This window comes from Limulus polyphemus, unplaced genomic scaffold (assembly GCF_000517525.1).
Source record: "Limulus polyphemus unplaced genomic scaffold, Limulus_polyphemus-2.1.2 Scaffold3492, whole genome shotgun sequence".
Taxonomy (NCBI): Eukaryota; Metazoa; Arthropoda; class Merostomata; order Xiphosura; family Limulidae; genus Limulus; species Limulus polyphemus.
Genome location: NW_013669102.1, coordinates 78,564 through 95,996, shown reverse-complemented (window position 1 = coordinate 95,996; position 17,433 = coordinate 78,564). Strand labels below are relative to the sequence as shown.

Below are 17,433 nucleotides of genomic sequence, written 5' to 3'. Positions count from 1 at the left end.
TTACTAAAGGAACAAGCCAGGTTTGGTGACAATCAGTCTAGCGATTCGCCAGGTATAAGCATACACATATACAGAGTTGTCAAATAACGATTTAGAAGATTACAGTTTACTGATTTTATGAAATCGGGGTTTTCTGTATTTATTTCAGCCATTGTAATATATAGTTTCGCTTTTATGATTTCAGTCTTAATAATTACAATAATCTTTATCGTTTTGATAAGCAAAGTTTTATTCTATTAATAGCTTGCTTTACAGTTTTCAAATTATTTTTGTTTTGGCACCACTTTTCTAGCTTTCTAGCCATCTATACTTTGCGTATTTACTTAAGAATAGTGATTTTTTTATATTATACAATTATTTCAATAATTAGGCTAGCTATTTAAAAGTATAGTTTCGAGAAAACTTGTTGCTTATTTGAACATATTTGCTTATGGTTATACGTCAAATCTCCAAACTAACTCTTAGGTGGCTCAGTGGTAAGTCTTAATACTTATAATGCTAAAAATAGGGTTTCGATACTTGCAGTGAGCAGAGCACCCATTTGTGTAACTTTGTACTCAACAACATACAAAAAAAAGAGGCAAAAACAAAATATAAAATCAGAAGTTTTGATCCATTTCTAGGCCAATGAAGCTTATAAAAAGTGCTTTCCAATTTAAATACACTATAACACTTTTCAATTATTGAACCGTTTCTGCCTGCCTAAAATTTAATACAAGCCTCTTAACTCAGTACTAAAGTTCATCAGACTTAGACAATCAGTGCAATTGGGATTTGTTCAAAAGACCGTAAGAAGCAGTTTTGAGAATAACCTGTCCAAAGTTTCAAAACAAGTAAGTCTTTTACGTCACGATGTTTACTGGAACTTCACGGTAAATATCTAATGATTTTGAATCCATAATGATTCTCTTTGTAAGTTTCAATTGATACTAGACTTCATAGAAAAAAATAGATAAGACTAATGGAGCGATTATCGATCTGGGTAACTTCCGTCAGACAAATCTTTGTTGGTGACAAATCCTTTAGCCTACCCATTGTAAAAGCTCATCTATATCCTTCTTGGCCTTGATGCGTGTTTAAATGGGGGTAAAACAATAGAGAAACTCTGGTGACGTTTCGCAATTTTTTTTTCAAATTGGATATACTTTCCCCCCTCTTTTTTTGCGAGTTATTCTTTGCACCAAACCTTCCCCTCCCACTGTTTCTATCTTATAACTCGGAAAATTGCTAATTGCTAAGTCATCACTTATTCTTTTACCTGTCTCTTGAAAATTTATTCACCCGTTTAAATTTGAGAGATATCATCGAGTTTGTTTATAATTTATAATTGTTCGATTTTTTTACCTTTTTAGCTATACTTTTTTATATCTATCAAATATTTCAATAATCAGGCTGGTGATTTAAAAACATAGTTTGAAGAAAAAAACCTGTTGCTTACTTGTTTATAATTTGCTAATTAATTGCTTCTGATAATTAACCGTTGATGTCACTCATTCATACTTTTAGATGTTCTTATATTTGTACTACTTTTGTAGAATTCGTTTTTTCTTATTTTCAAAGCAACATTTTACAAATCACAAACGAGCTCGCGGGCATTTTTCAAATTTATTGGTTGTTCTTGTACTAGTCCTATATTGTTCATTGGTTTATTACCATCACCTTTTTTTTTATCGAAAGCTACTCTTTAAATTATTTTTGGTTTATAAATTCTTTGATTGGACTACAGTTTCGCCTATTCGAGGCTCATCAGCACAGCTTGGATAAGTAAACCAAAAGAAATAAAATTGGACCTCATATTATGGTGATGTGTATACAATATTTATGGGAATTTTTGAGTCATTTTCAACTCAACATAATGAGTTTAAAAAGTACTATAAAATTCCATAAACATGTTAATATATCTTTTCCTTTTCCTTTTTGGCAATGGATCTGGACTTTTTAACACCAGAACGATAGCTAATGTGTGTCTCACAACACGTTCTCCAACTTTTATTAGCTTTATTTCTGAAATAATCAATTATACTTTAGTTACTAAACGTTGAAATAAGAGCTGCCCCCCAGTAGCACATCGGCATGTCTGCGGACTTACAAAGCATACCCGTGGTGGGCAGAGCACAGATAGCCCATTGTGTAGCTTTGTGCTTAATTACAAACAAACAAATAAGAGCATTGTTTTTAAGAACTTTTTTCCATCCCATAAATACTAAGAAGCCTTTCACAGCTTCATATTTGTATCTTAATGTTTGTTCACCTTCAGAGGTCCAGCGGTAAGCCTTTGAGCCTAAAACTAAGAATCAACGTTCGATACCTTCGATGGCTACAGCGCAGATAGCCTGTTGTGTAATCTTACGCTTAAACACAAGTAAGCATAACTTTGATGTTATTTTCGTACTTTACTTTTTGCACAGAAAAAATGGCATAATACATCTTATCTGTGCTATATTTTTCGACCTTTTGCAAGCCTTTCCTTACCTATAGGTTTCTTTTACGAAAGCATAATAAGCAGTCGACGTATTAGGCCTCTACGTCACAGACTATATTTTAAACTTTACATTTTGCGAAGAAGAAAAAAAAATCTGCGATATTTATTTTCAAATACCTTGCACGAAACGAGCAGCCACGGGGTCTGGTGTCATCTTCAATCTTCATTTTAGAACAGCAGATTAACTTATTAATATCTCGTCGCTGATATTTTTTACACTTTTTCAAATAAGCCTTTATTTCATTTTTTCAAGGATTTTAATTATCATGCGCTTTGTCTTCACGATTGTTATTGTAGCTATAAAAATGTCTGTTTTCTAATAGAAAGCGTGTTATATCAAATGATTGAAATTCGCTACAAAAAGTTCAAAACTATTGTCGATTTTCACATATATTACCCACTATCGAAGTGATTTAGTAGGTAACAGTGAATCCACAATGTACGGTTGTACGTTTAACAGAGCAAGTTCTGTACGCAGTAAACGCCAACCATACCTACTTATTTCATAGTGACGAGTGACAGAAACCCTTCTGAAACTGATAAAAAGTCATATCCAAAATAATTACTATCTACACAATTTCATTAACTAAAAAAAAGCCTGAAAAGAAGGTATTAATAAAATTTAACAGTGTTATAATACGTAGTAAAATCCGTATTATTGAAGGGGAATAATAAGCTTGTCGAAGTACGTCCTCCCTACATTGTTTTTTTTTAATTTCGCGCAAAGCTACACGAGGGCTATCTGCGCTAGTCGTCCCTAATTTAGCAGTGTAAGACTAGAGGGAAGGCAGCTAGTCATCACCACCCACCGCCAACTCTTTTACCAACGAATAGTGGGATTGACTGTCACATTATAACGCCCCCACGGCTAAAAGGGGCGAGCATGTTTGGTGTGACGGGGATTCGAACCTGCGACCCTCAGATTGCGAGTCGAGTGCCTTAACCACCTGGCCATGCCGGGCCATGAGAGACGTTAATAAAAATATTCTAAATACTACAACCAACAAGGTTTAATGAAAGTGATTTTAAATACAAATAGAGTAGATAACTGTTCACAAAACATATAAAAACAAAGGACAAATTATGCCATTGTACAAAAAGCCATAAGATATTGCTTTGGAAAGAAGAATAAGTGAATTCTACAAAATTAGTATAAATACAGAAATAACTAAAAGTATCAATGAGTGACGTCAACAGTTACATCTAAGAAGCAAAAAACGAAAACATTATATTCAATAAGAAAGATATGCCCTCTATAGTATTACAACAAATAAGCCTATTTAAACGTTAAAAATAGATAATAAAAAACAATTAGAAACTACAAACTACAACTAAGCCAAATTAGTATTACTTATTTGTTAACTGCAGACTATAATGGCAGAATAATAATAATATAAATAATACAAAATAGTATAAATAATTTATAGAGAATAGATAATTTAGATTTATAACAGCATTTAACCCAGTCAATGGTTTGACTTCTTTGAGGAGAGGTAACCAGCAAGTGTGTAAACAGAAACCACTGTTTGGGTTAATGCCTTTAATTCTTCTGTTTTTGATGTCACAGTCCTTGTTAATTGTCTTTATATTCTTAAGATCAAAATTATGACTATGCGCTTCAGCATGTAATGCCATTGCTGAAATTTTCACGGATCATATACGATGTCTCTTTGATGTTCTTTCATTCTAATATTAACAGGATGTTTGGTTTTTCCGATTATATTCTCTTTTTTTTTTACATTCACTATTGCATCCACATATTCCCACTACAGTAGGCATAATTACTTGCGTTGTTGAACTGCCAAGTTGCCAGGCGATTTGTATTTCGAAATGTTCCTGAATAGTTGTTACTAACCGAACCCCGTTTACCCATGGAAGGCTCAGCTTGTATAATAAAAAAATAATAATAATAATACTTGTAGATTGTCTAATTAAGTTCCGCAATAATTAACTGTTAGTTGTGTTATGAGTTTTAAGTATTATCAATAATTTTGTCTTTTACCAACACGCTTTATCTCAAATTTCTATCCACTGTCTGATAACAGCAGTATGTTTAAATGTTCATTGCATCAGTAACAAATTACGAAAAAACAATAATTTTGGCAAGAAAATACTCATATATTTCAAAACTTAGTTGTGAACAAGTAAAACAAGTCCTTGCATAAATTTAAAATAATTTAAGGGTAAAAATGTATTGTTGTTGGCGTACAAAAAAAATAATAATAATACAAGAACTAATTAGTGTGAGAATAAACGAACATGTTTGGTGGGACTGGGATTCGAACCCGCAACCCTCAGATTGCGAATCAAGCGCCTTATCCACCTGGCCATGCCGGGTCATAGGAATTAAGCTAAATATGTACGAGAATCAGATTCAAATACATTTTTCCTGAAGCACTTTATTTAGTATAATCTGGTAACTGACGTACCATTAACAGAAAGGTCATAAAATTATGGTCAATACAGGAAACCAAAATATAAAATACCTACATCATATCTTTGTGAAATATCTCGTCCAGCTCTTATCATTGTTCACGTTTATTTTTGCAGAATTAACAGTTACAATTGGTACTTCTACAAATTTGAGTCTTAAGTTCTTCAGTATGGGTTAGAATATAGTAACCAAACTAATGCTTCAGTTCTGTGCTTAAGTCGTGGAAGCAATAATTAGCTACGAACAGCTAAAATTAAAATAGATGGAAACATAATTTGACCAACTATGCAAAATTAGCCATTTTTTATAATGATTGACTCAGTTGTCTAAATAAATGCCCAGAAAACAATCGTGTCACTTGGTACAGTATTTAATGTTGAATAAACATGTATAAATCATACTTCTTATTTTTCTTGTTCTAGTGAAACTAAATGATGGATTTTTATCCAATTTAACGTACGGATTGAGAAAGGGAATTACCTTTTTCTTATTTCTAAGAATATTTTCGTCTCGCTGTCCCTGGGCGTTTCCTGGAGTCTGATTTTGTCTCAGTCGTATACCCATTCGAATATAAGCATAGCTAATTACAAATAAGGGAACAAAGTATTGAAGAGATACCAGAATATGATTGTATGTTCTCCAGGCCAACTGTGGGATTTCAGAATTTTGACAGAAAGGTTTTGTATTGTTTCCAGTGGCAGGTTCGTATTTGAAAATCACACGGAGAGCTACGGCACTGGGGATACCGAGTCCTGCAGAAAAACACCAAATTCCCGTCACGACTAGCTTTGCCCGAAGGTTGGAGGTTCGGGCTCTTAACGGGAACATCACTGCTCGGTAACGGTCGAGGGCAATAGCAGTAAGGGTGAAGATACTTACGTTGACCGACAGAACCTGGACGAATGGGCAAAAGGCGCACATAAAGTAGGGCAATACCCATCGTTGGAGTAGGGCAGCTTGGAACTGGAAAGGAATAGAGAAAAGCCCAATGATAATGTCAGCGCAGGCTAGATTGGCAATAAAAAAGTTTGTGACTGTTTGCATTCTTCGGCTTGTAGCGACGATCCAAAGAACACAGACGTTACCCACAACGGCTACGAGAGAAATTGTCCCATAGCATATAGACAAAAGTACAATTATACCAACTGGAACGTCATACAAGTTGTCCTCCTGATGAGTAAGGTTTCCAGAAACCCTCCTGATACTTCTATTACTCAAATCATTCAGTAATTCGCCGTCTTGAGGTCCTTCTGAATAAATTCCCTTCTCCATCTTAATTCTCGCAAAAGTAATGGTAGGCAATAATGCTTTAACCTGGATAACTGTTCTAAAGTTTTCGAAGTTACAAACGCGTAAGAATGGGTTTAATTCGCTTTAGCAGAGCGGTATAGCGTTAGACAAGCACAATATAACCAGCTGTGTCAAGCCTGACTGAAGGGATGCGTGTATGAACCGATAACAGCAGCCCACGTACACCACCGTATTGACAAAGAGAGTCAAATGCGCACCGGCGTTAGGGCAATGGAAATTTGACGTCACCATTGAAAGAAACTCCACCACCTACAGCAACCACAAACAACTTTTATAGCTACAAACATACAATACAAACATACAATAGAGTATAGGTTTTTGGCAAATAACGTGAGTAGCACTTAAGTATTTGTAAATAAAAATCCCACTTCTATACAAGATTATCTCCAGATTGAAAGATACACAAATGAATAGATTCCCGATTAGGAAAATCGAATAATTATTGGACGAACATAAAAACATCGAACATGCACTTTAAGTGAAAATTACGACTCAGCACTCAAGCCTTGTATCAAGTGTAATCATTATCAGGATATATTTAGCATTAATTAATCGAACATACACTTTGAGTGAAAATTACGACTCGGCATTCAAATCTTGTATCAAGTGTAATCCTTATCAGGATATACTTAGCATTAACTAAAGTCAAACAGTCGGATGTGGAAACATTTTATTAACTGATTGAACAGAAGATTGAGTAATGATGTTGTTAACACATTCTCGGTGCAGTATTTGAAACTACGTTATCATAGGCAATCTTAAGCTTTTAGTCTAGGTACTCAATATTTTCTTCGATAAAAGACATTTACTGCACTAATCATAGTGATTACAAGCTCTTTGAAATATTTCATGATGTGAAATTTAACAAGTAAGTACTTTAATAAGAGTTAAATTAGAAGTAGGCGTAACACACATATAAATAGTAAACATTAATGAGCCTGTTTATATTAACCACATGTTTATAAACATTTATAAACATTGTATTGTTTTAAGTATTAATAATGTATAAGATGAGCCCTTTCAGCCGTGGGGGCGTTATAATGTGACGGTCAATCCCACTATTCGTTGGTAAAAGAGTAGCCCAAAAGTTGGCGATGGGTGGTGATGACTAGCTGCCTTCCCTCTAGTCTTACACTGCTAAATTAGGGACGGCTAGCGCAGATAGCCCTCGTGTAGCTTTGCGCGAAATTCCAAAAAACAAACAAACAATACATTGACCAGGCTTAGGACTTGTTGCTGAAAAGAATAGTTTAATTAAGCAGAGCCAGACATTGTTGCTCCAAAGACTTGCTTCATATTTATACTGAGAAGATTTGGGGCATTTTTGCTCTGAAGAACGAATCTATAGTTTTATTGAATAGATCAAAGATACAATTGCTCTGAAAAACGATTTTACAATTATACTGAGCAGAACAGGGGGATTTTCTATAGTATTTCATTTGTATGTTTGTGAATTTCTCATCTGTAAACTCCTCTACAGGACCAAAGTTCAGCAGGAGGACTCGGTGTGGCTCGAGAGGTGTTTTTATCTATATAGCGTATCCCCTACCCCATACATATTTTTTGGGTACAATAGGGGCTAAAGTGTGCCCGAAAGGTCACCTAGCCACGATTGGGTCTAGAAGTAGGTTTGCAGGTTACTGAACTTAAATCTGGTCACAGATATTGTGCTCCTGTATCCTTTAGGGATCTGAGGCCATTTTTTAAATTGTATTCATATCCCACTTAAGAGCTAGAGGGACCAAACTTGGCACACATTCATAGGTACCAAGAGCTGGTGTTCTAACAGTTTTTTGTCCTTTTTACGTGTGTGTACTTTCCCTTCCCCTTATAATAGTCATAGAAGTAACTGGAAATGACGTATGAGCTTGGTTGGTACACAGGAGCTTCTATGAATCATAAGGAGACTACTGAACTCCACAACGGATATTTTAAGTTAATATCCTATAACTAACCTTTCATAGCTGCAATGAGCATTTGCGAGGAGTATTGGTAAAGAAAAAAACAACAACAACAAAAACTTTTGTAATTGCATTGAGCAGTCACAGGGAGTGTTGGTATAAAATGGTTTTATGGTTGCATTGAGATCAGTGACATTATTGCCCTAAAGAGTAATTTTGTTGTAAAACTGAGCAAAGCATGGATATTTGTGCTACAAATAACGATTTTATAATTACACTGAGCACGTCAGAGACATTGTTGCTGTAAAGAACGGTTTTCTTTTTACACTGAGCACGTCAGCGACATTGTTGCTTTAGAGAACGGTTTTATGATTACACTTAGTAAATGGGGAATATTATTATTATGGTAACATCACATGGTAATTAGATATGCATTTTAAGTTTTCAGATTATTGTATTTGTTGCGAGAAAGTTAAAAGACCTGAAAATGCTGTTGTACTCCTAAAACTGTTTCTATGAAGATGGAAACCTTATCTCACAATTGGTATAGACCCTATTTGTTATCTTCTCTTTGCTTATATCAAATATTTATAATTTCTTATGTTAATGCTCAGTGTGTTTCATTAGTGTTCTATATTAAGTGTAAATGAGTGCCTTCGGTGTTTCTAGTTTTACAACCGATCCAGTCTTTTTAGTTGATTATTTTAAGCTGAATTTTTCAAATTCTCGATTATTTGTTGACTTCTAGTATTTGACATATTCTAGGGATGCCACAGTGGTATATGAGTGTGGAGCAAATTTGGCACTTTAACCAAGAATTTAGCCTAACTTAGCAAGTCCAGAGGAGAATGATCACTGTGGGAAATTTCGCCAGAAATGAGCCGTCATCCAGATATTACAGTATCAAGGAATACAATCTTAATGAGAGATTTCTTAAGATTTTCTGAGCAAAGACAGTCTCTGATACTCCCCATTTTCAATTTATCTGATTGCATTGGGTAAATCAGATGTGTGGAACAACACAGTGGCAAAAAAAAAAGATATATATATATATATTTTGGTACCACAACCAAAGATGTAGTCTGAGTTGGAATACAGAGACATGAATGATCTATATAAGAGATTCCAATTTTAAGATAATGCTGTTTTATGATTTGCAAGACATAGTGGGAAATGTCTTTTGAGCACTTCTGGGTCAAGACAGCTTTTGATATTCCCCATGTACAATCCATCTAAATATAGAGAGAAAATCTAAATCATTACTGCTGTAAGTAATAGTTTTATGTAGTTAGACTAAGCAGATCAGGGGGGACACGAATACCAAACTGGTAAAAGAAGATAAAATTTTGTGTTGTAACCAACAATTTAATTTGAGTAATTACATAAACGGGGTGAATTATATGTATGGAAGTTTTCAGCAGTGATGACTAATGAGTCATTATCCAGATGCTACTGTGCTAGTGAGAGTTCGTTAAGTACTTACGGGTTATGACATGCCCTAGCGTTTTTAATCTCCTACTTTTTTTTTTAGTTACACAGAGAAAATTCGGAACATTATTCCTGTAAGAAGTGTAGTTACAGTCCAATCAGCAGGTCAGAGACATTGTACATATAAGAACAATTTTGTAGTTACACAGAGCTTAACAAGGTTATTATTTATGTATAGAATTCTTTTATTTAACTATAATGGAATTTTGAAATAGGACCAATTTACTAAATTTAGTAAATCTTTAATAATATGGGTTCTTCTAGTGTGAATGTTCTGAGCACTTTTGCAACTGTTGCATTACATTTTTGCAAAGGAACATTATTTATTTAACAATGACATTTTCTGTTTTTGCTTCTTTGTATAAGGATTGTTTGATTTCATATAAATATGTTAATAATCATATTGTAGTTGCTATAAAACCTTTTTTATTCCTTTTCCTCTGCACAAGTATTCTAGATGATCAATAAACAATATCAGTAGACACTGTAAGGTGTAGGGTTTCAATCGTGTAATTACAGTAGACATTGTGGTAGTTAGCAGGTGTACTGTTTCGAATGTGTTTTGCAAAGTGAACGCCCGCATGCAAGTTCATAAACAAGGCTTTTTTTTTTCTCCTATAAAAAATGCAAGGAGAACAAGGTTCAAACAGCGACTGGTATAGTTCCTCAAGGTGGTTCGGATACCACACAGAAAGAATGTTCCAAGGACTAACAACTATAGCAGCCATAGGTTTTTTACCTGGTGGAGAATATGCTTTACTAACAGTTTTGAAGGCCCGACAAAGGACGCCGTCCGATATGGACATGTACTGGATCAACAGGTACTTAGCGTAATAGTAATACATGTAAAGAAAATTAGTATACTGAATGCTAAACAGCAGCTGGGCTATACAGACTTCTGGATTTATTTTCCATAAGTCGGTTTATAGAGTTTCCAATCTAAGATATTTTTCTTTTTTACCAAGAACACAGTTTCATGTGACAGGGATTCGAACCCGCGATCCGCAGAGTGCGAGTCGAGCGCCCTAACCACCTGGCCATGCCGGGCCCAAATTATCTGAAACACCGAAGAACTTCCTGATAGGGTGTCTTCATGTCACATTCAAGTTATAATACCACTTTAACTAATGGCCAGGTGGTTAGGGCACTCGACTCGCAATCTGAGGGTCGCCGGTTCGAATCCCCGTCCCACCAAACATGCTCGCCCTTTCAGCCGTGGGGGCGTTATAATGTGACGGTCAATCCTACTGTTCGTTGGTAAAAGAGTAGCTCAAGAGTTGGTGGTGGGTGGTGATGACTAGCTGCCTTCCCTCTAGTCTTACACTTCTAAATTAGGGACGGCTAGCGCAGATAGCCCTCGTGTAGCTTTGCGCGAAATTCAAAAACAAACAAACACTTTAACTATGGGAGGTTTTCATGAACTATATCCCATTTTAACCCTTAGACATCATCAAAAAATCACTACGATTATTGTTCAACATAGTAACAGACTTGAGAGAGTTATTCTAAACTCTAAAGGAACGAGTGTATTTTTTTTCACTTAGTTCAATAAAAAATACAACTATAGTCGTTTTCTATATTTAACTTTCTATCAATAGACTATAGAAAGAGAATTATGGCAGTTGAAGTGACAATACTTTTTTACCGACTCGATTATGTAAAATAGATTAGATAGAATTTACATTTATGTTTATCGGATACAAGACATTCGATATATATATATATATGTGACAATCTAAATGCATTACCAGATATATTAGGCTTAACTATAAGTATTATCTGACTGTCCGCTTACTAAGCTACTGAAATTAAGCAGTATTATCTATCTATCTACAAAGCGTCGTCTGTAGACTTACTGAAGCTAACCAATATTATCTGTTTGTCTACCAAGTGCAATTGTAGAGCTACTGGATTTAACCAGTATTATCTGTCTACGAAGCACCGTTGTAGAGCTATTGAAATTAGCCAGTACTACAGTCTTGGCCAAAATGTTTTCACAAATGGAACACAAATACAATTAGCGTTGTCAAGCTGAGAGATGCATGTTGTATTTAACATTTACATATGTAGTTTGTATAATAAGACAGGTTCTATAGACATCATGAACAATTTATTAGAACAGCAAAGAATTTTATCAGACACCTGTAGAAAGATGTTTAATTCAGGATTTCACCTATCACAACAAAACCTTACACAAACATATTTAACTAGGAGAGCACTCAGTAGAGTGCATACCTCGGCCATGCAGCGTTGATCATATTTGGCTCTTAAAAAATAGGAAAATGTGTCCATATGTCCGTCGTTATCAACGGTCACAGGTCATTTTTGGCGGACAACGAGGAACAATATTCTACACATGTCCACTAAGTTTCATTAAAATCCGACCATTTCTGATTGAGTTATAGAGCAAAAATAGTGTGAAAATATATCCCCATGCTAACAGATAGGGATGTTTTTGATTTCGTGACCTTGATCTTTGATCTTTACACTTCAAAAATTAATCACTTCTAAGTTGGGTCAAAGTTAAAAATATACCAAATCCATTCAGCCATTTTAGAGAAATCCTCCTGACAAACAAACACACTCGCAGGGTTGAAAATATAACCTCCGTCACCTTCACTGAAAAGGTAATGCTAAAATATAACATCAAATTACTATAAATAGCGTATGTACCTTATATCATTTAATATTAAACATTCAGCATTGGTTGGTCCTCCTCGCATTCTAATAATCTCCACAAGGCGACATAACATGCTCTTGATGAGGCTATTGATGTAATCTACCGTGATTTCATCCCAACTTGTCATTAGAAGGCGCTGCAACTCAATTACAGTAGCTGGTTTAGGGTCGTGGTTATCAATTTTCCGGCTCAGTTCTGGCCAACAGTTCTCAATGGGATTACAATCTGGAGATTTTACTGGCCATGACAATTTTGAAACATCCTCCTGGTCGAGATAATCCTGTATAATACGCGCACTGTGGGCCGTGACATTATCATCCTTGAACACAATGTTATTGCATAGCACATGGCAGAAATACCGTCTCCATGTGATGCCTGTAGGAGGCGCAATTAAAATTTCCATTGATGATATGAAGAGCAGTTTTTACACCATGATGAATAGTTGCTCAAACATGTACTGTACTACCTCCTGTGTGTTCGCTATGTGAAAGACAGTCTTCCATCATCTGTTTTCGAAGACAAACGACGAACACGAATTCTACCAACAGCTTTAACAAGCTGGAAACAGGACTCATCTGAAAAGACAACAAGTCGCCAGTGTCCTAATTGTAAGTTGGCATGCTGTCTTGTCCAAGAAAATGGTAATTGTGGTGAATTCTGATTAAAACCAGTTTGCAGATAGCCCTTTTTTGTAAAATAACTTTGTTTGGTCATACTCCATATACTGTTCTTCTGGATATCCTGGAATGAATGTGTTCGTACCATTCCTGTTGTAAGGTGTTGCAATACTGCTTTTGACCTTGACGAGTTAACCTGATCAAAACTTGGTCATCTCGGGCAGCAGCTTTTCGATATCTACCAGTTTCCTGTAGTCCGATGACTTTTCAGGATTCTGGATACAGCACACTGGGGTACCCTACTGTTCTGCAATGTCAGTTTGCTTCATACCATTTCTGGACAGACGAACAATTTGACGCCCTATAACTTCTGGCACGTGACGAGGCATGACTCTACATCAAGTACGGAAAAATTGTCTGAACAAAGCGTTGATCTGTTTCAAAAAAAGATTATACCAAAAGCACACACTTTTAAACAAAACAGGTGTGTATGTGTGTTTTGACGAACAAATGCTCAAAACAACTTATACAGACCAGATTAACAATTCGTACATGTTTGTCCGATCATACGCTACCTTCTCTATTACTACTCGGGCATTTACTCAATAACTACTCCATGCATAAAGACAATAACATTAATATAGAACAGTATGCAAACATTTTGGCCAAGACTGTATCTGTCTGTCTACCAAACGCCGCTACTGGAGTTAACCAGTAATATCTGTCTGTTTACCAAGCGCCGCTGTAGAGCTACTGGAATTAATCAGTATTATTGATTTTCTATCAACCAAGAGCTGCTGTAAAAACTATTGGAGTTAACCAGTATTATCTGTTTGTTTACCAAGTTCTGCTGCAGAGCTACTGTTGTTAACCAGTATTATCTGTTTGTTTACCAAGTTCTGCTGCAGAGCTACTGTTGTTAACCAGTAAACAGATAATACTGGTTAACTCCAGTAGCTCTGCAGCAGAACTTGGTAAACAGACAGATAATACTGGTTAACTCTAGTAGCTCTGCAGCAGAACTCAGTAAACAAACAGATAATACTGGTTAACAACAGTAGCTCTACAGCGGTGCATGTTAAACAAACAGATAATACTGGTTGGTAACAACAGATAGTACTGCTCAGTAGCTCTACAGCGGTGCATGTTAAACAAACAGATAATACTGGTTGGTAAACAAACAGATAATACTGGTTAACAACAGTAGCTCTGCAGCAGAACTTGGTAAACAAACAGATAATGTTTACCAAGTTCAGCTGTAGAGCTACTGTTGTTAACCAGTATTATCTGTTTACCAAGCGCTGCTGTAGAACTGTTGGAGTTAACCAATATTATCTAACTGTCTGTCTCAACAACGATGGTGTAGAAGTGTTGTACTTAATCGGTATTCCTAAAGGAAGGAGTCCCTATCATAGTTAATTATTTTCGTTAGATTATTTCTCCATCAAGTGATGTATGAGTTTCATTTCGTTTGGTTCTTGTTAAGCGCAAAGCTACACAATGGGCTATCTGTGCTTTTCCCACCACAGGTATCGAAACCCTATTTTTAGCGTCGTAAGCTACAAACTTACCGTTGAGCCACTGGAGTGAGTGAAGTATGAGAGCTGCTGTGGTCTTCTGTACATAGCTTGATTTGTAAAATTATTTATGGACATAACTACCGAATGAGCAGATGGAAAGAGATAACAGTAAGCCTATAGCCCTAAAATGAGACGTAAAATCTCCAATGCGCAATTATATATACAAGGAATCAAATATATTTTGTCAGAGAAGTGATTAATATAAATGAAACAATATAAATATACTTTTAAAATTATTTTATTAACTATATATATTACTGTTAATTTAAAACAAATAAATATATAAAAACACACACATAAAAGCATAAATACCGGTTTCGTATATTCCAGGACACTCTTCAGTTTCTAAAATAAGAATGACTTTCTCTAACAAGACCTACTTAACAATGTAAAACTTCCCGTGTTTTTTAACCTTGAAGTTCAAATATATATATATATGTATATTTGTATAGATATATACGAGTAGAATGTGTCGTAATTAGAGCAAATAGATAGAGTTTTAGTAATTCACACAATTCGCGTTCTTTTCTAACCATATAAAATCGAATATTTGGGCACTAAGATATGCTCTTTCTAAAACTCTATTTATGGCTAAATAAACCATCCCCAGCAGTATTGATACTGTTATTACTTAACCTACTTTCAAATGTTTGAATTAGTCATCCCTGTTTATTCACTTGTTAATAGCAAAACTACTTTATAGCATCCCTCTTTTAAAACTTCGAATTAGTCGTCCATGTTTTTGCACCTGCTAACAGAATTTTCAGGGTTAAACAAAACATTTAATATGTAGACAAAATTATAGAAAAATACACAAGAAATATATTCGAAACTCATATAAAAACGAAACGTGTTCAAACATGCGTTTTGCACGTGCATTTTCTTTAAAACATAAAAATGTTAAATAATTTTTATTAGAATAAATGGACATAAACACTATTCTGAAAACTGGCTTTAAGAATAATTTTGATGTTAGAGCATTAGATGAGGGTTAGGATTTAAATATTCTACAGTAGAAAAAGTTTTTGTTAAATTTAAATAACACATACACACAGAAATTAGCATGATCCGTAAGAGTTGCTCTTAGTAGGCCTTACAGCTATACATATATAATTGATTTTTGCGTATTTCTTTTTTATTCTTATTCTTTATATTCATACAATCGACGGAAAACATACGTTTTCTAAAATTATATTATTCTGCTAGTAGAACATGTTGAGCCCCCCAGTGGCACAGCGGACTTACAACGCTAGAAACCGGGTTTCGATACCCGTGGTGGGCAGAGCACAGAGAGCCCATTGTGTAGCTTTGTGCTTAACTTCAAACAGCAGAACATCTCGAAATTCGACAAAATATACGGAGTTATGGTATTTGAAGCCGCAGTGTAAAACAAGGACTATCGAATTCATATTGGACAAGCTGTTTACAAAACTTTCTTGTAAACAACATTTTTCAATATTTACTCCTTCAGACACAAATGTCTAACCGATCGAAAGACAGTATCCTGGATAGAGCTATTTAGAGGTGATTTTGAAAATGAATTTCCTAAATTAAGTGCAACCCCGACAGGCACACTTCCGTTTTCTCAAATTATATTATTGTAAGATAGATAAATATAACTTCGTGCTTAACTATAAACAGTTGCTTTTGCGTGCAATTAAAAGGATAACATTTTATCTTAAGCTGATTTTAATAATGTCCACAATAAATAATCTAGTAACTATTACAAGCATATTACAAACATTTCTTTTACTTTTCGATTGAAAGTATTCACTGGCTGTAAAATGTTTATTGAAAGTATTTTCACCATGTTTACATAAAATATTCCAGCTTGTTTATTGCTGGTTGTATATTACTTAAAATACTACAAGTCATACGGCGTAAATAATTACTCAACGGTTGCTATGATATCTTATAACTAATTACCAGCTGCGCGTTGTGTATGTACATTAGAAAGGTAAAACAAAATGTTTGTGACAATATTGAATGATACTCCACCAGAATGTTATACATATATATACATGAATTTATTTGATTATATTTAAGATAGTTATTATACGTTGAGTCCCTATTTAACTACCTTTTTTAATTATTTTCTATCCAAAATTAGAGTCTTCTTAACTCAACTAGTCTTGGTGACCTTCTAGAACACTTAGTTTTTATGGTTTGCACGAGTTAGTCACTCGATTAATCAAAAATTATTTCCTTATCTTTTACTTTAAAGATTGTGTGTGGCGTTTGTAAGCGTTCTAACCTTGAAGTAACAAATTCACACTAACGGGTTTGGTGACTTCAAGAAAAACGGAACCCCAGTGAAAACGTACATGTTGCGATAAGAACGATGACATCATTTCCAGAAAGAAGTAGGAAGAACATAAAAACCGAAAACACTTATAAAAATGGAGGTGATAAAAAAATAATAGTTTCGTGATTTATTTTTTCATAGACAAACGATGAAGGTAAGCAATGTCAGAAATGTATGCAAAACACAATATAATTATGTGTAAAAAAATGTTTTTCTAATTGGAGTATTTAGGTGTGATGAATTTATTTTTCCAGTTCCAATATATATATATATGATGAATAATTATGGAAGCATATACATATGTACTGGTATGCAACTACAACAAACAATATGTAAAGTTGTTTTCATCGGACCATCTTGAAGGCAAAGATTGTATCGTCTGTAACGAATTTGTTATTATATATTTATTTTAATATGAACGTTGTTTAGATTAAGTTTATATTTAAAAACATGCATACCCTGTAGTGTTAGGTATGTATGGCGAAACTCTAGCCTATTCTCCAAAGTTGTAGAAGATTCTCGAGAGTAAGAATCAAAAATATATGTGTATACGTAAACGTTTAAATATAGCTCAGTATTGTTATGCAATCTGAATTTCCTAGAATACCTTCCCACGCTTATAAATACAACCAAAC

At 34.7% G+C, this 17,433-nt stretch overlaps 1 protein-coding gene across 1 annotated transcript; it reads right to left on the bottom strand.

Moving 5' to 3' along the window:
* Positions 1-4,702: 4,702 nt before the first annotated feature.
* Positions 4,703-6,188, bottom strand: LOC106469448 (RYamide receptor-like; the record flags this gene model as incomplete). The annotated part of the gene is made up of 2 exons (XM_013929943.1): positions 5,386-6,188; positions 4,703-4,721 (listed from the first exon to the last, which is right to left on the bottom strand). Coding segments are annotated over exons 1-2 (822 nt in total), but the record flags the coding sequence as incomplete, so codon positions are not given.
* Positions 6,189-17,433: the final 11,245 nt, after the last annotated feature.